The sequence below is a fragment of the Ixodes scapularis genome, unplaced genomic scaffold (assembly GCF_016920785.2).
Source record: "Ixodes scapularis isolate PalLabHiFi unplaced genomic scaffold, ASM1692078v2 PGA_scaffold6__148_contigs__length_123643588, whole genome shotgun sequence".
In the NCBI taxonomy this organism is placed as follows: Eukaryota; Metazoa; Arthropoda; class Arachnida; order Ixodida; family Ixodidae; genus Ixodes; species Ixodes scapularis.
The window spans coordinates 83621980-83645661 of record NW_024609881.1 but is presented as its reverse complement, the minus strand read 5'-3'; the positions used below and the strand labels follow the sequence as shown (position 1 = coordinate 83645661).

Here is a 23682-nt window from a genome sequence, read left to right as displayed (position 1 = left end):
CGAAGCCTCTGGCTCTAATTAAGTTTGCGAGTCTAAAACCGAAAAGAAAGCGCGAACGAAGTTGGGGCACAGCAGACACCCAACACCGGCGAAGCCTCTCATCCAGGACTTCCACTCTTTCTACACAATCAGAAAGGGGGAAAGCGCCGGTAGCCCTTTCCCCTTTTCTCTCTCGCCCTCTTTCAGTAAAACGGTCTATATGTATACGTACTACGTCACCGGCCGCCCGCCGGAGCTTTATTTATGGGTAGAGCGTATGTCGTGTTTTGCGCTTAGAAACGATATCCAACTACCGCTTTAAGCGTGGCGTAATTACTAAATCATTTGACTGCGTTTACAAAAGGCTCATTCACTTTTTTTTTCAGCTCGTCGTCACTTCGGCGTGTAAAGGCAGAAACAAAAAAGGCGCATGAAGTGATGAAATTCGCTGTCAATTGTTTTGAAAAGGAGCGAGTCGGGGACATCGGAACCACACTTAGTTCCGTTCGCAGTATAAGACCACAGCTTCGTACGTATTCCATAACGTGTGCGCGCGTATCGCCTTGGCTCCTGTCTGCTGAAGAGGAAATAAGATTAGGACGATCTGTCTCACACTTCCTATTTATTGTATGAATGTTTGCAAAGCGGAAGATTGCGTCCGATCTTAAACCGGAATGAGTCGAGCAGACGCACAACCGAAGCCCAACTCGCGTGCCTGCTCCAGACGTGAAGCAATGGAAAGACACACCTATAGTCGCAAAGACGTCAGCGACAACGGCAACTCATATCCGAGCGAAAACTGCGGTCGAAATCGCGCAGCAAACACCTATCAGCAAGGGTTTGCCAGTAATCACCTGTAGCGGCGTTTGGCGGAAGGGCAGCCTATACTCTGTTTCATACTTAGCGTGCAACGCTGTCAAAGCTACTGGCGCGAGCGTGGGGCTTGATCTCGTTGATCATTTGCACGCGTTCTCGCGCAAACAAAACCATAGATGAAGCCACGCGCTCGCGCCAGTAGCTTTCACAGCGTTGCACGCTAAGTATGAAACAGAGCATAGGATCAAAACCACCTAGAGCTCTAGGATGCGCTCGCGTCGAAATGAAAGAGGAAAAGACTGGTGGAGAGAAGGAAAGAGTGAAAGCTTCCCGAGGGAAAGGGGGAAAGGCGCTACGTGTTGTTGATTACTTGCACTACCGTAGACGATACAAACTAAAACAGCTCTTATTGCTTTTCTAACTTTCTTGTTGTTAAAAAAAAAAGTCCTTGGTCCGAATATGCGTTGAGACGCAAAGCTTAGGTCTCAGTCTTTGAACTCTTTGACTAGTTGAGAGATAATAGAGCTTATATAAACTCTAGGCGCAGCAAGAATCCAGATTGAATGTTTCATCTCATATCATCCGGAGACGTACAGGAGGCAGGAAAAAAATACTGATTCGAAAAGAATAAAAAAGGTCTGAAGTTTAGAACGTAAAGGGAGCACATACATTGTACGGTTCATAGGAAGAAAGTCATCCTCTTCGAGAAACAGAAGTGCAGGCGTGTTTCTGATAAAAAATAGTGGAGTGACTTTGTGGCCTTAGGGCCCGTTCACACACTTTATTCTCCTTAGAACCGAGTGCCTCGAAACCCCTTAAAATTTCTTAGGACGAGAGAACACACAGACACGCTGGCACCATCTGTGCGGTGACCTTGGAACTGCATTCCATAAGAGCGGAGGTTTTGCGGGATTTTCGAGGTCAAATGTGCGTAATACCTATGAGAAAGCGTCGTTTATAACGTTGACTAAAGTTTTTCGAGGCAAGAAAGAAAGAATGATGCGCGAGAGAAATGGTACTTGGTGTGATTTTCATCTTTGTTTCTCGATGCTTGCCGTTGACCACTGTAGGAGACCGAGGACAAGTCAAGCTGCATATCGCAGCTTTTTTTCTCGGGCTCCCCCATCAAGATTGGTGGAAATAAAGATATTATTATTATTATTATTGTTATATGCGGGATCGTTAAGTTTCTACCGCTACCCAATATATGGCGCCAGTGTGTCCTCTTGTCGTGGGAGATTTTAAGAGATTCCAAGGCAAACGGGCCTTTAAAAAAAGTTAGACTTTTTTTTAACATGGGGCATACACTTTAAACTATAAAACGTCGACTATTGCTTGCCATAGTGGCAGTAGCCATCCTGCTGCAATACACCGCACATTGATGGTTGTACACCATAGTGGGTCGTTTTCACTGTGGGAATCAGTGCGGCGTATGCATTAACCAACGCACGGATGTGATGTAGGCACATTTCTTTACACGCAGCGACACACGTTGTCTAAGTCACAAGAAAAGGTGCGAGCGCGAATGCACGCAGCTCTTTAGCTGCTTGGTCTTTTTCAGGCCCTCTCGCAATGAGAACGCCGATTAGAGCTGCGCCGTGGACGAAAGCGTGAGCATCTAGTTCACTGCAGGGTATCTGTTACGTGATCTATGAAATCAGGCTACCGAAGGGGGAGAGGGGCCCGTAGGGGGAGGGGAATTTTGCATGCAATTGACTTAGTTTTTTCGTTCTACTCGTGCGTGCTATTGTAAGCGGCCAAGGATGTCTGAGCTGCCGAATATCTTTTATGTACTTTAGCAGTACGAGCTACGAGTTGATCTGCAGCGTTTCTTTTGGACACAAGGTACAAAATTTCGTAAAAGGAATTGCGTTTCAATCTCTTTTAAAAGGTGCAATAAATAAAATATTTTGTTTTTGTTTCCTTTGACATGTTTGGTGATTTACTATAAAGAAGACATTTTACAAATTTTCTATTCAAGAATAGAAAAGAGCCGGATACATTTAGGAAGTAATCTTTAAACTCCCAAACTTCCCGGTTTAATCTAGTCGAGTATTTTAATGTCGTCCTAAGATCGCTAACATTTTAAAGAAATCTCTTTTCGTTTTCTGTTTCAAATTTTAATAAAAGATGACTCTAGTTAACGTTGTCTTCTTTTAAAATAGCCTCCGTGAGATAGCATTTCGAAGTCCTCACCGGGGCTAACTTCCCAAGTCTAAAACGGAACGCAATCTCGCTGCCAGCCGTCCACCCGAGACGCCAAGCATTGCGTATACGTATACTCCGTTCATTCCTAAGCCTTCAGTGCGGGCGGGAGCTACGCTCTTGCCGGACCAATCAACCCCCTTCCTCGAATCACGTGACCCCGATATCTACGCGAGGGTACGGGTGGGAGCGTGGTCACGTGGCGAAAGATCTACGAAAGACCCACGAGCACGCGCAGCTTCTATCGCACTGTCTGCTGGGCGGAGATCGGAGAATATAATCTGCATAATTGTCCCGCTCTCGAAGTGCGCTCAGACAAGACTCAAAACAGGTCAGATACCCACAGGGCCCATTGCATGCGACAACCGGGAAAAGAAGAAGCGTCCGCGCATCTAGGGCACGACTCTCTCTCTCTCTCGAGGAGTGGCACTCCGCGTAATTGGGGGGAGACCGCGGACCAAGCCCGATCACACGCAGCGATGTTGTTATACCCCGTCCGAGCTGACAGTGCAGTGGAAGCTACTCGTGCTCCTTGGGACCATTCACCACATGTTTATCTTTAGCCACGTGATTACTCTCCCGCCCCGTAGAGAGTGGTGTCAGGTGATGCAAGGGAGGCTGTTGATTGGTCCGGAGGGCGTGTAGCTTCCACCGCACTGTCAGCTTAGACGGGAACGGAGTAGAGGGCCCGTTCTCCGAAAGTAAACAATCTTCTCTCTTTACCCTTGTCTCCTCCTGGTCTTCCATCGCGAAGGTTCGAAGACATCGCCGACGTGAGCGCGTCCCGCCCGTGCACGCTGCAGCTCCTGCTCCGGCATGGCGGCTGGATGACCATCTACTCCCCTAAGGTGTGTTTTTTTACTCCCTCTAAGTTTAACCGGCTTCTGTCCGGGGTGCTCGTTTTGCCTCGGAGTCTGTGCTTGAGTCGGTGTCTTGCCTTGGTTCCAGGCGGCCCACATCCAAGCTCTGGTGCGTCGATTCGTTCTCGAGGGGACTCAGGTGAGACGACATTTTGATTACTTTCCTGGTGCGGTTAACTTTTCTTAACGTAATATACGTTTTTTTTTTTTGTTTTTTTTTTTTTGCGAGGGTAACTTTTTAGCTTGTTGAAAACTGAAGGTGCAAAGGTGAGACGCGAAAACTAGACGCAAAAGTTCTTCGATCGAGAGGACAGTATACAGTGTCATCGCCACAACAGGGTTCCCTCGCCGGTGGTGCCTTACTACGATTGGCTGGCCTAAGCCATCATGTGACCTTAACGACAACTATTATCTTCCATTTCGTCGTTTACCCTGAGACTGCGGTTTTTTTTTTTGAAGAGCAGAAGTAACAGAAAAACAGACAGGTCTTAATTAAAAAAAAAACCCAGTCTCAGGGTAAACAACGAAATGGTTGACTTCCACCAGCTAGCCTGTACTTTGACTCTTTTCTCGTTAACTATTATCTTTCTTGCAGATATTTGTGGTATAATTATCAGTACATACAGGACTACAGTAACATTTGCCTACCGAAAGCCTGTTCTACAATGATTTCTCCAGTTGTGATTAACGGGTCTAGCTTAAAAAAAAGGAGTGTAGATCCTTTATTTTTCATAAAAGAAAAAAAAAACTTACCCTTGAGAGCCTTAAAATGAACGATGCAACCCCCTTAGATCCGCCCCTGTGTGACCAAAAGGGCACCGCCAATATTTTTTGTTTTGTTTTTGTTTTTGAACTAGATAGACTTGATTATGCGTAGCTCTTAGTCTTATTACTGGACAAACATCCAAGAAACGCTGTTTTCGCGAACATGCTAAACAAACCTGTTAATTTGAACGTTTGGGTGGTCGCCATCCAGTGGCAAAATGATTTGTGAACAGGCTGTAGCGCTATAGAAGACAGCTCTGGTCTACAAGGCGCTAGATTTCTCATGTTTGAGAGCGGTGTTTGTTGTTTGTTCGGCCAATGGGACTCTACCATTGCAGTTGTACGAACCGATAGGCAGTCTTCGCCTGTGGTCGATTGTCTTAGGTCCCAACTTTTATGCCCGACAGTTACGCTTATTGCGGCGGCTGCGGCTGTAAGAATCTGTCTACATAGCGTGAACGGTACAAAGTCCCCTCTCCGGCGTTCGCGGCCAGTTCTTAGGGTTCAAGTAATGCGCGCGGCAGGAAACGCTTTGCCCGGGACGAGATTGCGACTCTCCTCATTGATACCCCGCAGTGTCAGTTCGCTGGGCCGTCTCGCTGCTAACAACTTATTAGAGAAACGCATCTAACTCCAAGTGTGCGTTACATACGAGGCTCAGAGGTTACAAAAATTAATTAAACGAACTCGAAAAAAAAGTTGATAATAAGTTTTAGGTTTATAGCCGACATTTCGCCGATGGAGGAACTCGACTCCTTTGGTAGTCCGGTGTGAGCGGCCGAGAACAAACCAGTCTTGCGCGGTGGGATGATTAAGAACTACTCCACTATGAGAGAGTTTCCCTATGTCCCACTTGCTAAAGACAAAACTAATTTTCTTTTCTAGCTTGCATGGTGCTTTAGGCGGCGGTAAGTATAGTTTGCCTTGATATGGCGTTTGGTGTCTCCCTGTAGACAGCAAACTTGACTATTGCTGTACGACTAAAAATCTGAAGGTCTCTAACTCGCATCACGCAGCGCCGTTTACACGCAAACAAGCCGCCTCTTAAACGCTCATCCAGATTGAAATGCGCCGGGGGAAGCGAGATAGATACCAAGAACGGTCCCTGGGTTCTGCGGCGCTAGATCAAAGTTGCTAAGGGACAGTCGTGCGCACGTGTCCTTCTGTGCTATCCCGTGTTAGACACAAGGGGACTAACCAGTCGTTTCACTGCGCGCGTGTCCCTTGCCCTCCAGGAGGTTCCGGAGTATGTCCGGGCGGTGGCCGACTACGTGACCACCGAGTCGACCCTGCTGAGCTTCCGCGAAGGGGAGATCATCCGGCTACTCAGGCAGCGATGCATGGGCCTGGACAAAGGTCAGTGCAACGACGACAGCGACTCTTTCCTTGCCTTCAAAGCCGCAGTCGTCCCGCTTCAAACGTGGTGCGAAAGACACGGTTCTCGCAGCGAACATTGTGACAGAATTATCTTCGAAGATACATATGTGCGCAGATAATTCTTCATGCACATGTAGGCTTCGAACATGTCTAAAAACATTTTTTTTTACATGACCAATGTAACAGGACCGCCGTATAAGAAAGATGCACTTCCCAGACAGTGTCTTCAGACTCTTTTGAATGGCGTATACCTCGTAACTGCGGCTTAAAGAAACAAGACTTTTTTTTGTGTGTGTGTGCCTATAGTGTGCGTTCAAATGAGGCAACAGAACCTCGTTCACAATCAGCCTACGCCTTTACTTTGTTCTTCCTCGTGCAACAGGCATAGGCACTCTTGCTTACACGCGGGGGGTCTTCCGACAGAAAACGTGGATTTAAAGAAGGCTCTCATTAAGAAGTTTACAGTAGATCGTCCCGATGACTCCAATAACGATACTCGGGACTCCGCCGCCGCCTCCGCATCTGCGCTGCATCCTATCGTTATCGGGCGTCCTTGGGGAGTTTTAGGGAACCGTTTTCGCACATCCGGTACGAACTGCGCATGCGCTACCGTAGAAGACTCTCACATGCGCAATTCGTACCGGACTGCCCACCGCACCGTATCGGATGGGCAAAAACGGTTCCCTAAAACGCTGTCTTATTGGGGTTACCGGAACGATCTGCTAGAACCATATATAGGGATAGAAAGCTTTTGGAGGCGACGACGCCGCCACAGGTGAAGCCAGAAGTGTGGAGGGACAAGCCCCCAACGATGACCAAAACCAGAACTGTTTCGGTCACCCTCGGGAGCGCCTCAGGGCGTCACAGCTGTACTTCACACTTGAAAAAAAAAACACAAATTTAAATGATAAGACTGTGCGTATAAGTTTCCAATAGGTGCCGCCGTTGCTGCGCTTACCTCACCTGCGTTGACACTTGCCAGCTATAGACCCTTTCCGGAATTAGGTCTGGCCACTTTGATCACTATCATCGTCTGAAAAATGGCATATGTGCCTTACTAATTGCGGCCTTCCGTTTAGTGATGAAGGAAGAAGTTAAAGATGCTTCCAAGCAGATGATTCGAGGCCTATACATTCTAGACGTTAGCGCGACGTGAAACAGGAGTTGGATGCAAGAGCTGCATAAGCGTTCATTTCTAACTCGGGCCCAGTCAATCTGTTAGTAGCACACACTCGGCTTCAAAGACCCATGATGTATAGAACTTTATCAAGGCGTCTATGTGGGTTGGCGCTTCGTTCTAACTGGTTGCATCTTTTTCGCAATTGACATTGAAAGAGATTGAAAAAGAACTGTACAGTGAGGTGCACATTCTCGTTTACCGTTGACTTGCGAAAGTGACGGTGCCCCATAAGATACTGCAGACCACAGGTCCATTGTCGCCATTAGTACGGTAAAAGTTAAACTGCCATTTGAGTCACCAGATGGCACTGAATTCCGGACACGGTCTACTGCACGCCACAACGACCCGTCGTGATGGGTGTAGCCCGAAACAACCCATTCCCGTTTGAACCCGTCCCGTTTTGACCCATTCCCGAAACGACCTTCCCGTTTGAACCCGTCCCGTTTCGACCCATTCCCGAAACAACCTTCCCGTTTGAACCTGTCCCGTTTCAACCCGTTCCCGAAACGCCCTTCATATTTGAACCCGTAGCCAAGACATAGTTTACGTTTGAATTCGTCCCGTTTGAACCCGTTAATTGGTAGAAAACCCCGCGCATCTCAACCTCTTCGCAAAAAGTGTCCATCGTTCTAATCCTGGTTTGCGCAGTTTTTCTGCTTAAGAATATGCCCCAAAATCATGTTAATGCAATTAATAAAAAGGTGCAGGCGAGCAATTCAGTTATGTTGTGAAATATTTTTGCTTGTAAACGTATTATTAAAATATGCAATACTTTCAGACAAGCTTCAAGGAAATATATTTCTACTTGAACCACTTAAAATGTTTCTTTCAAGATGGTCCCCAAAATGTGCAATTACGAAATGGACTATATACACTGCGCGACAACGTTACCACGAACACGATCTTGGCGATTTTTCGAATTTTACTTCGAAATGGTTTTAGAAGGTATCACATTTTACCGCTTAGGTTAGTGGCCCAGATGAGCACTTTGAAATACACTAGTAATATTGATGGCAGTCTTCTGATTTTTTTGTAGACAAACAGCTAAAACTAACAATCACTTGTTTGCGCTAACGGTTTCGCGATCTGTACAATAACAGGGAGCTTTCGTAGACCGTTTTCGAAGTCACGCGACGCTCCTTCGCAACCCGCTACGATACCCAGAACTCTACAGTTAAGGCCATCGGCGCGCAGGCGCAGTAGCGGCTTCTTCGTTGCGGAGAGCTTAGCGAAAGGGGAAACGCGGTCTACGAAAGCACCTAATGAAGTCTTAGAGTAACGCAGGCAAGCACTTTGAGTAAGCAAAAATTAGCGTTGCCTAAGTTTTTATATCGCGACGCTACTTTTAGGTTACCCAAAGCGCTTACGTGCGTTATTCTAAAACTTCCGTATAGTGAATGGGATACTTTTTAAAAGTGATAAATCATACAGGCTCACGGGCATATAATTGCGACTTCATTTTTTTTACAAGTTCAAACACAGAACCGTCGCGTACACAGCTAAAAATCATAAACCACAAAATGCTGTCGCCTTGGTTGAGGAAGTCGAGAAGGAAAATCGCGCCATCAGAAAGGCGACACTTCAATTGTGATAGTTCGCGGCGGTCACCTGGCCCGCACGGCACCACCATTTGCAAGCTGCTGCAGCGATATCTTTCTCAAGGATCGTCCCGTTTGCAGGTCGATGAAGTTGTATATGTTCGGGTGAGCCCTCCCTGACACAGCGCTTTTCTTACGGTGCCATGTCTCCGAGGTTGTTTCCGAAGAGGGAGAAGTGATGTGAGCAAGGAGAACAGACACTTGACACTTGAACCTAATCAACTGTTAACGAACAATACAAGCTAACCAAACGATGGCCGAAGCGGGAAGGTTGTTTCGGAAAAGGGCCAAATGGGAAAGGATGAAACGGGAAGGTCGTTTTGAAACGAGCCGAAACGGGAAAGGATGAAACGGGAAGGTCGTTTTGAGACGGGTCGAAACGGGAAGGTACAAACGGGAAGGTTGTTTCGGGAATGGGTCGAAACGGGAACGACCCGTCGTGATAGCAGGTCGCTTTGCACACAGCCGCTCAATGGAAGTGAATTGGGCGCACTTCTATCGAGCTGCCGTGCATCGAATAGCCTGCGTATGAAACGCGCATTTTGTTATAGCTATTTTAGTTCAGTACTCCAACACTAGTTTGTTTGTTTTCAAGAAGGAATCCTGAATACGAATTATATAGCGTTAATTAGATACACTTTATTTACACTAATGATTAAATTATCTAGGAATTTTTTTTAAATGCAATAGTTTGCACTCACTTTTTTTACAACATAGGGTATACAATCTAGCTTTATGACTGAGTAAATGTAACTTGAAGATAGAAAGCTGCTGCGATGCGAGGAATATTTACAGCATTCCAGTGAATTTAGAGAATTTAGCAAGATTATAGAAACTGCCGACAAGTAAATGTCTCGAAAAGTTAAATCAGGAGCTTGTTTTTATTTCATTGTCGTAAAGCATAAAACAAATGAACGCAATAGCGCTTAGGAGCACGTGTCGCAGGAAATCCGGCGTCGGCTTCGGCGGGACTAAAACATCCCATAATGCACCACACGCAGCCACGTGTGACGTCATGACCTTATCGACCCGCTAAATTTGGCGGGAGAATTTTCCACTAAACTCAGCGGAAACTTTTCCCACCAACTTTAGCGGAAACTTTTCCCGCCGAGTTTACCGGAGATATTTCCGCTAAATTTATCCGGCCGATGAGGTCATGACATCACAGCCAAGTTTGACGTCACGCGTCACGTGACATCTGACTAGACCACGCACACACCCTTGGGAACGAGCGCGGGTTTATATGAGAAGTCTTTGCGAACGGGGCCCGATAACGCTGTCGCGTTCCACACTTAAAGGCGAAGCTTAAGCGTCCTCCAAGGTTTTTTTAATGTCACAATCTAAAAAAGAGATGTCGCAAAGCAAGAAACAACGCCACATTCACAGACGGAGAACCTTCCTCAAGAGAGGTTTATGTGTGACTTTACAAGTTGCTCCACTGACGAGTGAATGTTCCCAGCCCAATTCCTGCTGCGCGTTTCTCTGTCGAGCAACTTTCATTTCCAGTCGGTGCTCCGTTTTCTTTGCTTTGTCCATCACGTGCACAAGGTCGAATGTAGTTTGACACGCCTCGTCAAGGTAGGGAAGTACACTCGCAGCGCGCTTCGGAGGAGGAGAGAGCGCGTGTTGATCGCTGTCGGGAAGACAGGCGAGGTTCGTTTAGATTTGGGACTTGCTCTGAGCCGCCACATTCAGCCGCACCCTCATCCGCCGTGCTATCACCCGAGGGAGTGTTTCGAGGCCGTTTCTTTTTTTCTGCCCATATGTACGGCGGAGAGTTCAGAAATACGGTGGGAACTGCGCACGGAACCAAGAGACTCAATTTCGCCGTCTTCGTGGAATCATCCACAGTAAAGTGGAGGGAACATTGCAAACACTTATCACTCAGCTCCCACTAGCTTCCTTTCTCGCTCGGTCATGTTCGAGAAATGTGTTTCAGTATTAAAATAACGAGTTGGGCTGTTGGTTCTGATATATGATAGGGAATGTGCAAACATCAACAATAACAACAACAGCGAGGACAAAGAAGAGAGGCCCAGAGGACAGGGTGCAACCTGCAACTGAATTTTAAAAGAACACACAAACACAAAAATATTAAAACCGCGCATGCGCAAAAAGAATACATTTAAATAATAATAATAAAAAGTTACGTTGACGGTTTTCTTGTTTTGAAGAGAGATTCTGTAGGGTCAACGAAGAAAATATGGTTTCGGACGTGCTCGAGGTATATTTAACAGCTGTGCGGCGGACTTAAGTTTCACACATGAGAACGCGAGCTTCGGGCGTTTGCAATTTTTGGACAGGCATGGGTCTTTTCTGTGAGAGCGACCGTGTGTGTTGGGCGAATGAGTCTCGTTCTAAGAAAAGTTGCTTCCCTATGACTGGGCCCATTCGAAGCTTGCAAAGAGGAGAATTACCTCCAGTTGCCTGGCTGCCTCTTTGAAGAAATCTTGCCCACACGAGATGAGTTCTAGCTTCCAGTCAAAGTTAGTTAGATTGCAGGATGTCGGTTTCCCACCCCGTGCTCTTTGTGATGTTGCAGAGGGTTTGGTCAAAAAGCTGAAAGGGCTTGGCAGAGGAAAGCAGGCTGACAAGGCGAGACGAGAGGTCAGACCTGTTGTCGTGCCATATGTGCACAACGTTTTCCATAACCTGAAAAAGGTGGCGAACAGGTTTCGCATTCTGGTGGTCTTTTCCCCGCCAAACAAGCTTTCTATGTTGTGTAAAAGAATAAACAAAAAAAGAAGGAAAGTCGAAGAGGCGGAAGGAGTGTGCATCAAACGTCATGCCTCTAAGTTTCGTGAGTGCGCAATGGGGCGTTACCTATGAAATTTCTTTTTCATGCTGTCGGGTTTACGTGGGCGAGACTGGAAGGTGCATCAATGATAGAATTAGAGAGCACTCAGCGGCTGCCACGCCATCCCGGTCTGGCCATTTGGCTGTACAGTGCGATAGATGTGAATGGCCAACCGGTGTTCCATAGAACCGAGGTTGCGGGAAGATTCAAAACGCAACTGTAGCTTGAAATACACGATGCCTTCATGATAAGGGCACATACATGGTTCGAATGTTTGTATCAGCCCTCTATCGCCCTCTCTGATACGGGGCAGGCCTTTATCGGTCATGTTTCAGACACTCAGCAATAACGTCGGCCTTCTTTTTTTTTTTTGTCTAAATGTATTTGTTGTGCGCATGTGCGGTTTTAATATTTTTATGTGTGTTCTATTACAGTTCAGTTGAAAGCTACGTCCTGTCCTGTGCTCCTCTCTTCTCTGTCCGCGTTTTTTTTTTCGTCTATTCTCTTTTTTGCGTTTTTTTTTTGTTAGCTATGTTTTCCGACGTCGTGGGTCGCACGGAAACTCGTGATACCACGGACGGCCGGGTTCTTTCTTGCGTTCGTGTCACACAGCGGCGCGCAACATGCAGTTTCGCGGCATGGCACCCGCGAGACAATCGTTGGTGAACTTCGGCACGCCTACGACACATGTGCACGGAGAGAGTAGTCACCACCACGGCAGACACGACGCAAAAGGCAGACCGAAGCTACCGACGTTGCACCGAGCCAACCGAGCGTTCGCCGTGCGCGATTGGATTGAGCCGGTGATGTGGCAAACGCACAAAGACGACGATGCACTTTCGACGCTGTCTAATTGGCTCTGGCGAATGCAGACAGCGCAGGAGTGGCGGTGACGTCAGAACAACGCCGAGCTCTCATTGGCTGATTAAACCGAAAATAGTGGGTAGACTTCAAGGCATCTAGCATTGAGGTCTACCCACTATTTTTTTTTTAAAATCAGTCAATAAGAGTTCGGCGTTGTTCTGTCACCGCAAGTTCTGAGCAAGAAGCAGACGACTTGCTGTCCGGTCGGTCGGACTTATCTGAAATAGAATCCCTTTTCCTTTTATGTCCCAGGCGAAGGTAACAAGCAGCGAAAGTATGCAGGCGAGATGGTTAGGAAACATCGCAATCAGGGTTTATATTATGAAGATAACGTTTTTTAACGTCGGGGGACCCTCGTCCTCCTCCTCCTCACCGAATTTCCTCCTCATTCTCGAGCGAGATGTGATAGCAGTCAGGACGCCACATTCCCCGCGGCCTTACCACCGCAGTCGTGGCCTAGGGGTAAAGTGTCCGCTTCGGCTACGGGAGGTGGTGGGTTCGAATCCACCGCCGCCGGGCACCCACCGGTTTGTTCGGAAGCGGGTACAAACGACCTTCCTCGTGACCGGGCACTGGTCAGAGTATCGGGGAAGTTCACGTTTGGGGAGTGATGCTCGCACCATCGGGTAGGGACTACTGGGCGTATAATGCGCCTCACCCACAAAAAAATAAAAAAAAAAAAATAATAAAACACGCAAAAAAAGCACAAAACAATAAAATGTACAAAAACATCTATAAAACCCCAAAACTTACAAAAAAATTATAAAAAGGAAAAAGGGAGAAAAGAAGAGCCCACCAAAAAAATAAAAGAAAAGAAAAACCCCGGCAAATAAATGAGATCACTCTTTTTATCTCGGATAAATAAAAACAAATGAGATCACTCTTTCAATCTATTGTTACACCAGCCAGTAAATTTTTGTTGTCTGCTTGAGCGGGATAGACAATTCAGAAAACACAAACGGAGGCGACCTTGACCGGTGTTGACTTTTGTCCATCTGCATTTACTGAGTTGTAAGATGTAATGGACTACAATTACAAATTACCGAGCCTCGAATGTGATAAACTACCGTTACAAAGCTATTTTCGCTGAAAGTGAAGGATTACTTTACTGGTTACGTTACAAACTACTTTCACCTTACTTCACCCGTAAACTTGTCGAGAAAACAATGGAAACAGTTTTGATGTTTTCAAAAAAACGTTCCGCAACACTAGTTTTCATTTCACGCACGCCCGCATTATAAGCTGCAACCGCACCCGCCATCTCGCTAACTTACGGCGACCGGAATGTATCCCTGGGATGATGCCGACAAAGCTAGCGGTGCGCATGCTCAGTAGCACCCTGTACCTCCGCTAGGAGATTCGGAGGTATACGGAACCGATCTACAGAAGCTCCTTTTTGAGACGGGCCTTTCAAGCGTAAAGCGCGAAACACATGTACGACGAAACCGTCCGATCCGACGTCCGATCAGGCAATACGACGGTCGAGGCGAGGGTTTTCAACGCTCTCCGGTGCTACGAAAACCCTCGCCCCCGAAGGTCATTCCGGCAGTTCGCACGTCGGATCGGACGGCTGTGGTCTCGTGCCTGTAGCTTTGACGCTCTGTCAGCCTATGAAGGTCGCGAGCGCTCGTTCTTGAGCTTTGGTTTGGTCGAGCGGGGGGTCGTAGACTCATATTACTTCCGTTTCTGGATTATGTTCATATTTTTAAAAGGTAACGAGTAATGAAAGCAATCCGTTACCAATTTTCTGTAACGAAATTACATTACAAATTACTGCCGGAAAAGAAAGTAACGTGGCAATTACAAAATTATTTGAAGTAACGGATTACTTCCCAAGAGTGGCTCCTCATCATGCATTATCGCCGACAACATGAGCTGAAGCAGTCTTTCATGCTTCCTTGGCTTACATGCCCATTTTTGAGAGAGCTGTGGTCTGACAATGAAATGCGAAGTTGACGACCCATACTTCGAACCCTTTGACAAATCAAGAGATAATTAGAGCTTTTTGGGGGCCGCAGGCGCAGAAAAAGGCCGGATTGGGTGTTCCAGCTCATATTGTCCGTGGGTGTATACGCTGCGAGACACTGTTAGCGCGAACACGGCAGTGACGCTTTTCTGTACTTCACTCGGACAGAGATATAGATTTGCAACAAAGTTTATTTATTTATTTATTTATTTATGTATTTATCGTTTTACCCTCAGGGCCAGAGGCATTACCGAGGCGAGTAAGTTGCAGTAGTAAAATACAGTAAAAAAAAAAAAGCAAAACATAAACAATTATATCATATATAGTTGGGGCTCTTCACGAAAGAAATAATAAAAAAGGTTAGTAACGGCAGTTTGAACATGTTCGTTATCGGGAATTTCTGCCGATTCCTCGGGAAAAAAAGGATTCCACAATGACGGAGAAGTTTTGGTAAGGAAAGACTCAAAAAAACGATTTGTGCGACAGGATGAGATGCCGACTTTATGACGGTGATCAATCCGTGCTGAAGACACGGGGAACGGTAATATACAGCGCACAAATAGACAAAAAGATGACTGTCCACAGTGTCATCATACAGACATGCCCAGCTTACCACATATCTGCGTGCTGAAAAGCGATAAGGTGTTGTTGGTAGCCTTTCCTTAAGAATCGAATTGTTCTGATATATCTTATGAAACAATCCCAGACGAAAGATCTTTCCACGTTGTCAAAGAAGTGGTAAGGATGATGTTGATTTAATCGCAGTTACACTGGAGGTACGAGGATTGTTGTAAAGTATGAATTGAGGCGCGCAGTGACCGCTTAGGTCACCGCCCTGAATGAGGTTTTCCCGCCGCTCTCGTAGTTCTTATGGTAGCCGTTCAGTTTTGAAAGTAAAACAGTATAGAAACTAGCGATCGCTTGTCCGGGCTGACAGTGTCGCGTAGTGTACACTCTCAAGAAAAAAAGGTGTCGAAAGGTGTATTCTTACACCCTTTGTCCCATATAATACACCCCAGAATTTCAATTCGACGTACAGTGCCCTACAGTCGAACAGAGGGCCCGAAATTTTACGAGGGGCTTGTTAGCCGTGTGGTACAACATTTTAAATAGCTAAAGTACGTATCAAAGACCACATGAAGAAAACACAAAGTTTTTACAGTAGGGCCAAGAAAACCCGGATTATTTTTTTCGTGTTCAGTAAAACGTACATTAGTTATTTTTATAAGTTGCACCACACGGCTATCAAGCCCCTCATAAAATTTCGGGCGGTCTGTTCGACTTTAGGGTGCTGCATGTCGAATTGAAGTTTGGGGGTGTATTATATGGTACATAGGGTATAAGAATACACCTTTTGACACCCTTTTTTTTTTAGAGTGTACAACGTTTACCAACTGAGAAGTGCCAGAGGAAAAGAGGGGAACAAGAGTATCTGAAGAAGACCGTTTGGTCGAAACGTCGTTCCCCTCGTTGCCTCTGGCACTTCTCTTCCCCTTCATATTCCTACTAATATACTAACAGTGCCCGGCAGAACCCCACATCATCAGTTTACCCACTGACCCGATTTGCTACCTTAGTTTTGTTTTCTACGTTATAATAGGTTGCAAAAGATTGATTAGCGTACAAGCAAATCTGTACACTAACTCCCATATGTTCACGACATAGCAGAGCCACTGCTTGTAGCGCTCTGGGTTGATATAAAACGGAAACATATTCTAGTATACTACCAGCGCTGTTATGTTACGGTCGTTACTATCAGAAATAATCGGCTGCGATTTGCGCACCAGTATGTCTTGTACGAAGAAAGGCTTCGCCAGTCTCCAACATCTGCAATAACCGAATTCTGTGAATCAGTAACTTGTTTTAGAGCGCAGCTCTTACGTTCCCGTTTCCGGCTATAGCGGCGTCGGCGTCGGCGTCGCCGTCGGCGTAACCGCGAGGTCACCTGACCTTCCCCCCGAGGTCACGTGAACCCCCTCCCCCAGGTCATGTGACCCCCCAGGTCACGTGACCCCCCCCCGGGAGGAGATTGAAGAATGAGGGGAGGAGGTGGAGAAGGAGGAGGAGGAGGGGTATACCTCCCCTCAGTTCCCTTCCCTCCTCCTCCTCAAGAGCTGCGCTCTAATTCGGCGTTACAGGAAGTTGTAAACGGCTTCACTTTTTACTTTTCTTTGAAATAAACTGTAAGTGCGAGTTTGCGCGGCTGAAACAATGCCATAAAATACAATTTATTACGTTTTATGTTTACATTTTACACCTTTGTTCTCACATAAGCCAAGCAGGTTCGTGCGTGGGACACGGCAGTAGCGGTACGAGGCAAAAGTAATATAACGGGAACACTTTTGGAATGTTCAACAAAATAAACGTAACAAAAGAAAATACGCTATTTTAGTTATACGTATTTTATATTCGCAGCGACTAAAGCTAGGAAACTAGTGTCTCCTGTACATGCGTATAATAAAGATTTGGTGGAACCATATCGGTGTGTATCATAGTTGTCTTTGATCCACTAAGAAATGCAATTTAGTAAAGTTAATGTAACTTTTTTCGTAGTGTGCTTTTTTAACTTTTTTTTATTATCCATTTTGTTGTAAACATTTTGACGCTTTTAGGAGATTTTATCTTAATGATGCCTTCGGGTAACTCTTCGGATATCTTTGGCACGTAGTATGTTTTTATTTCCTCTCCGTATTTTGTGTTTTTAAAGGGTTAGAAGTACTTTGTTTGGTTTCAATACTCTTCCTTTGGTAATATAGATTTTATGTTCGTTTTTAGCAGTTTTTTTTAACTTTTGAACCCCCGTCTGAATAAGTGTAATTAACTAACATCTTGTTTACAAATAAAAACACATTTCGACTTGACTTCACATAAATTTAAAAAAAAAAAAAAAACGAGCGGTCAGGTTTTATTGCGTTCTTCATGGTAAGTTTACGTCGAGTATAAGTAGGGTTCAGTCTCGTACACGTTCCTTTAAAATGTAATCGATTACAATTACAATCACTCTCGGTGCAAAAGCATTTAATTAGATTACTCGATTGCATGACAGGAAGAGTAATTGGAAGAGTAACCATATTACTTTTCCGATTTCTTCAAATTTTCAGGTCAGATCTTTCTGCCGGTTTGAAAACGTGTTTTTCGTACTGTCCATTGTTGATTTAGAATGACCGACTTACAAACTACTCATCTACTCAATAGACCAACTTTGATAGACCATCCTCCCCTCAGAGGCTTGGTTCGAGGGTGCTTCGGTAGGGAACTTGTAGGAAACAAAAGGCGCCATTAGGAAGGAGGGGAAAACCAGTAACGGTTACGAGAAACTTTAGTACTTCCAAAAATTAATCGAATTACTCTCGTGATTACGTCCTCATAAAAGTAATCGAATTATTAGAAAATTACTGCGAGAAGTAATCGATTACAAGTATAGTTTGATTACTTGTAATGAGTACAGTCTCCGGCAATATGAAAGACCCACTGGGAGCGCGTGGCCGAGGCGGTGACTGGCGGGGGCGCTGCGAGCGCTCCGGGGAATTCCATTCTGCTTCGAGGGAAGGACGCTCACTCGGGGCTCAGCACAATCTTTATAAAGCGCGTTTCGCTTTAGCTGAGCCCGAGTGAGCGTCCTCCCCTCGAAGCAGAATGGAATTGCCCGGAGCGCTCGCAGCGCCCCCGCCAGCCACCGCGTCGGCCACGCGCTCCCAGTGGGTCTTTCATACTGCCGGAGAGTGTACCATGCAAGTCTGGCTGTACATGACCACGTTTATTGAATAAAAATGTACGGACGTTTAATGTTTAGTTACTCACTATTGGCGAGGATATCGATCTACAGGGGGCGCTTTGTCCAGCTTGATGTTATCCACCGGGCTTGGTGTTTACTTAACACAAGGCTTGTGGATCGCATTATTTACGTCATCATCCTCGATACAGCGCGGGCCACAAATTGGACACGAGAGCGCTGCGTTGTAAACAAACAAAGAATTCGTGTTGCTGTCATTCGTTTAGTTTAGTTTTCAACTTAGCCGTTCAAGGCACGACAATTGAATCTCCTTCTCCATTCTGTTGGTCGAAACTGAATCAGTAGAAAATAGCTTTCATAGGAGGCGAGCAATGATCGCATTTGGCCGTGTAGTCTGCAGCGAAGCAAAGCGGAAACAGAGGCCCGTTTTGTTGTTTTTGTTAGACTCTATACAGTTTGTGGCGTCATCTGTTGACCGCGGCTTGTCAGCGCGCAGAGGGACGGCAAACGTGACCCTTCCAGTGCGCGTGCCACGCTCCAAGGCCACCGACGTCGGCGTGTGCGGTCCAGGGATCCGGTACAATGGGCGTCACGGCCCTCCCGTCACCGTGCGCGGTGGCACCCTTCGCGCTCTGGGTCGCGATGAGTTTTCCGAGACATGCTGTGCGCCGCGGCGGTGACGGCCGCCCCGGCCCCCGAAGTCGCTCCTCGGCGTCGTCCTGTCGCGGGAATAGACGCCCTTGGACAGTTTCTGAGGGACGCCGCGTCGCAGGCGAGACGCGTCCTCGCGGAGTTCTGCGATGTCCGAGGTATTTCCCTCTACTTTTATATCTTAACAGAGTCGCCGCCCCGGGGGTGTATTGGGGTTTTCTCACGGAGTAAAACCGTGGGGCAAATCCGGGACCCCTGAATGTTTTTTTGTTTTTTTCAACCGCTCCAGGGACGCGCGTTTTTCCGCAACTGCACCGACGCTGCGGCGGCTTAGGTAAACAGCCGCCAGTGTTTCACGCCTAAACGTATGGTACCTCGGAGATTCGCTTACGACTCCCTATCGGAACCGGCCATCATCGCGTATGTCCTGCGCGATTTTTGTTACGGGCCACCCAGGTGTGTGTCTGTAGGCGTTGTAGCGAAAAATGGGGGGGGGGGGGGGGGGGGGGGGGAGAGTACGACGCTAAAGGCGGCGGCACCGTGTGCGTGCCTTTAACATGCACGCCGTGTTTTTCCCGACAAAACTGTTGTTAACCACCGATATTGCCAGTCATCGTGTCGCCACCGTCCTAAGTGACTCGCGCATTTTTCTACTCTTGACGCAGAGAGCACTGCTCCGGCTCCGTTTACTGTCACGAGCCGTCTTATCTCAAACGTCGAGTGCGAAAGGTTGCGCTTCTCTGCTGCTTCGGTAAGAGCGGGACGTCCAAATGGGCCTGTCAGGTCCTCGGATTTTCCCCATTATTCTATACCCTGAGGAAATCCTAATACGCGCCCCGGGGCGCGAGCCTTATAAGGAAATTCGCTGATGGAGGTATCACGGAGCGACGTCCGTTCGTTTCATGCTACACAGAGCCCGCGTTACTTGCATAGTTGGGCTTTTGCTAGATTGCCTCAATTACGTCCAACCTGGATCGTGAAACTACTGGTGGACACGGTTGCCTGTGTGTCGTTTTAGGGACTCAAAGCATGCAGCTGCCGGTAGCGTGTTTTATTTTTATCTTTTAATATTAACGTGAAACGTTTTGTGGCTAGGTGCTTAGCATTTCGTGAAGTTTGATGAGCATGGCTGCCGAGCTCGATGCTGATTGGTTAACGGGGGAGGTCAGCTAACCAAGGGGTAAGCGAAGAGTGAGGTGGGCGAGGAGGAACTCGACCACCTGTGCGCACTGAGGGAAAAGAGCTCGAGAGTATGGAAGACTCTGGAAGATCTCGTGTTGCACATGTTTCACGTATGCACCACGAGTGTCTAGCAATTTACCGTAAATGTAAACGTGAAACTTTCTTCCGCTAGGTGTTCGGCATTTCGTAAAGCCCAGATAACATTGAAGCCTACATAAAAGCGTGCCTGCGAGCTCTCGACACTGATTGCTTGGCGAATGGGAGAAAAGGAGTGAGATGCTCGACGCTGGTTGGTTAACGGGGAGGTCACGTGACCAGAGGGGTAGACGAGGAGGAGCTCGACCACCTGTGCGCATTGAGGGAGAGGAGCTCGAGGGTACGGAATGCTCTGAAATATCGACAGGTTAATCAGCCCGATTAGCGTTAGTACCACCCTAGTAAAAAGAATCTCACATCTGTAAGAAATAGTTTGGTCCAATAAACCCATATGATCAAATAAGATCATATAAGAACACAAAAAACACTACAAGAACATGTAAGACATTATAAGATTGTATAAGAAGTTATCAGAATTCTCCTTATCAGTTTCCTATAACTTCTTATATACTCTTGCATGGTTCTTATATGTTCTTATACTATCATATTTATCATATCCGCTTATTGGACCAATACGTTTATTCTGCACATAAGATTTTTCAGTAGGGTGCTTCATCTATACTTAGTTTCACCTTAAGTCAATACGTAGCCCACGCTACGAACTGACGGAACCAAACAAACAGCGTCAAAAGCGCACGACCATCTTTGTGCTTGTCATGTTTCTGTACGTGCTCGATCATCGCTGAACCTATCGTAAACAAAAGAAAAAAAAAAGAAAGGCTCAGTGACTTGCGCTTTTGGCGCAGCTTGATTGGTCCCATTAGTTCGTAGCGTCTGCTCCGTCTGTACTTCAAACTGAAACGAAGTGTAGGCAACTTGCAATGCTGTTTGGTTTGGCGCCATCTAGCGACTGAAGCAAGAAATATTAAGTACCCCTGGGAGTGGCGGCTGCATTGTTCAAACGTGAGCATTTACTCTGGTGGCGCCCCTGAGCCTAGTGTCTGAAGCAAGAAATGCTGGGTATCCCAGGAAGCCGTGATCGCGTAACGTGCCAGTAGAGCCAAAGCTACGGCCCTGGCGGGCCAATCGGAACGTGGCTGCGTATCACCGGAGCGCGCCTCAACTCCGAAGAAGTATCAGGCTTTTCGCTGCATCATGCTCCAATATGTGTGCGTTGCGCTCGTATACGTCGCGCATTTCGAAGCCTTCGGCACGCAATGTGGGGCTTATCGTTCACCCTTTGCCAAGTTACACTCTAAAAAAAAAGGGTATCACCTTACACCCTTTTGTCCCATATAATACACCCCAAAACTTCGATTCGACGTACAGTGCCCTATAGTCGAACAGACGGCACCAAATTTTACCAGGGGCTTGATAACGGTGCGATATAACTTATTAAATTGTTAAAGTACGTATCAAAGACCAAAGAAAGAAAACACGGAGCTTTTGCAGTACGGCCAAGAAAACTCTGATTCTCTTTTTTGTAGTCAATAATACGTACATCAGCTATCTTTATATGTTGTACCACACGGCTATCAAGCCCCTCGTAAACTTTGGGGCCGCCTGTTCGATTATGGGGCGCTGTACGTCGAATTGAAGTTTTGGGGTGTATTATATGGGACAAGGGGTGTAATAATACACCTTTTTTTCTGAGAGTGTACAACGAGACAGGCTGTAACCGTGCGCTCTCACCCTGCTGGCGCCGCCGGGCCGTTGGCGGCTGCCTATAGAAACAGCTATCGAGTGTACACATGGTACGCCTTAAACTATCTGATGAAGAGGGCCGTGAACATGGGCGTCTGGCGTCTGGAAACTCGGATTATCGCTAAGCGTTTGTTATGCCAGAGCGTTTTATGTATGCAACAGAATTATAGCAATTCGCCATAATTTGGTTTTTCTCTTCGTGTGTTCAATGTTACGGGCGCGGCGTGATGCTGCGTTTTCTGCACTGCACAAGGTTATCTATTATCGGAATGCGCATAACCCGAAAATAAAACCTTTGAAAGCATGTTAGCAGGCTGGCAGCAGATAGCATCGGAGACTGTCTGTTTTAGATAGAGCAAAGATGCTAAAGACTGAGCCTTGCTAGTTCAAAGCTTGGGCTTGGCTTGGGTGCCCAGAAAGGAGGTAAGTACAGATGCAGGGAAATTCTTAGAGTTTTAGTCTAGGACTCTTGACCTCACTGATGCATCCCTCGTGCCCGATCTACGCCCCGCGCTGACCTCCATAGACAATCTAGCACGACGGATTTGTTATCAAGGTGGTGTCGGTCGACAATAAGGCTTCCGGCGAACTTTGCCATTGGACCGTGTTGTCAGCGCTGCGGTAGAGTTTCCGGGATTCTTCGTGTGTGGCCGTGCCTGTTGCGAACGAGACGACCTTGTGCACGTCCAGGTTGGCTGTACGGCGTCACCGACACCGGAGACAGCGGTCTGTTCCCCTGCGAGTACGTGGTGCCGCTGTCCAGCCGTCAGCCCAGCGTAGCGGCCCACACACCGGCGGCGAATGGTCGCACCAGCGTCGTGGACAGTGGCCGGGACATGCGCTCGCCGTCGGAGCACGCGTCGCTGCTGGCTTCGGCTCATAACGGCACAGCCTGGATCGAGGCGAAGGTCAGTGAATCCTCGTAGAATTTTGACGTGGAAAAGGTTTATGGTTTATACGGCGAGTGTCAGCGTTACGTGACGTGACCTTTAATCTTTGACATTTTCCCGCTAAACTTGGCGCGGTATTCTCCCGCCAAGTCTGGTGGAAAGAAGGTAGAGTGACAAGGGTCGAGGGAATTGGTGCATAATATACACCAACTTACTGGTGCATAATTGTGTTACAATTCATTTGGTGCCCAGTATATGCACCGACGTAACTGGTACAGGATATAAACGTATTCTATTTCACGACCATTACCCGGCACGGGCGAAGGGTTCGGAGTGGCCCGTTGTTATGAAGCCATCAGGCCTCTGCTGAGCCTTCATACTTAAGTGTTGGATACTATAGGAACAGCGTATATGTGATGCCATCCCGGTGCAACCTCCACATTTGGCATAGCGGAGCACAGTCGAAGGTTTATTCTGGCAGTGGTAATATGACGGCGAAGCGAAATCGCCACGTTTCCGCAGAATCACTGTCCAGAAGATAAGTGTCACGATCGTAAGAGAGTGATGAATGACTAATCTCGACCGCAAGGTGCTAGGACATCAGAGACTGACTTGATCGCTGATCTGTCGGATTTTTTCATCAAAACCCCGATGGGAATAGTAAGAAGTCGAGGGGCTATCATTTTACCATCACCATGCTTCGTTTCATCCAAAGTCGAAGCATAGCCGACGCTACGACTCGGTGAAGCTAACGAAGTAGCGCTATAAGCGCAATGTCACGGTGGCCGTCGTCTTGTGTCTTCGCTCTGACCTGCTCAAAAACAATCGAGTACGCAGACTGCGCCATGACCCTGCGTCTTTAGTTTGTGCGCCTGGTGTTGGTATACCTCTTCTAGCCCTTGACTGCATGCTCTCAGTCTTAAGATGAACTGTAAAGCAGCAATCACACTCCCCGTACATCGTACGGGGAGTGTGGCTGCTGCAGAATTATTTGCGGAGACACCACAAGCGTGTTCGGA

At 47.0% G+C, this 23682-nt stretch overlaps 1 protein-coding gene across 1 annotated transcript in view; it reads left to right on the top strand.

Annotated features, from left to right (window-relative positions):
- The window catches only part of LOC120837807 (unconventional myosin-XV), a 41552-nt gene that overhangs the window by 5428 nt on the left and 12442 nt on the right, over positions 1 to 23682 (top strand). The window contains exons 6-9 of the mRNA XM_040207402.3: positions 3755 to 3848; positions 3949 to 3999; positions 5861 to 5981; positions 22464 to 22681. Of these exons, the coding sequence (XP_040063336.3) occupies positions 3755 to 3848; positions 3949 to 3999; positions 5861 to 5981; positions 22464 to 22681 (484 nt within the window). The remainder of the gene's footprint in view (positions 1 to 3754; positions 3849 to 3948; positions 4000 to 5860; positions 5982 to 22463; positions 22682 to 23682) is intronic.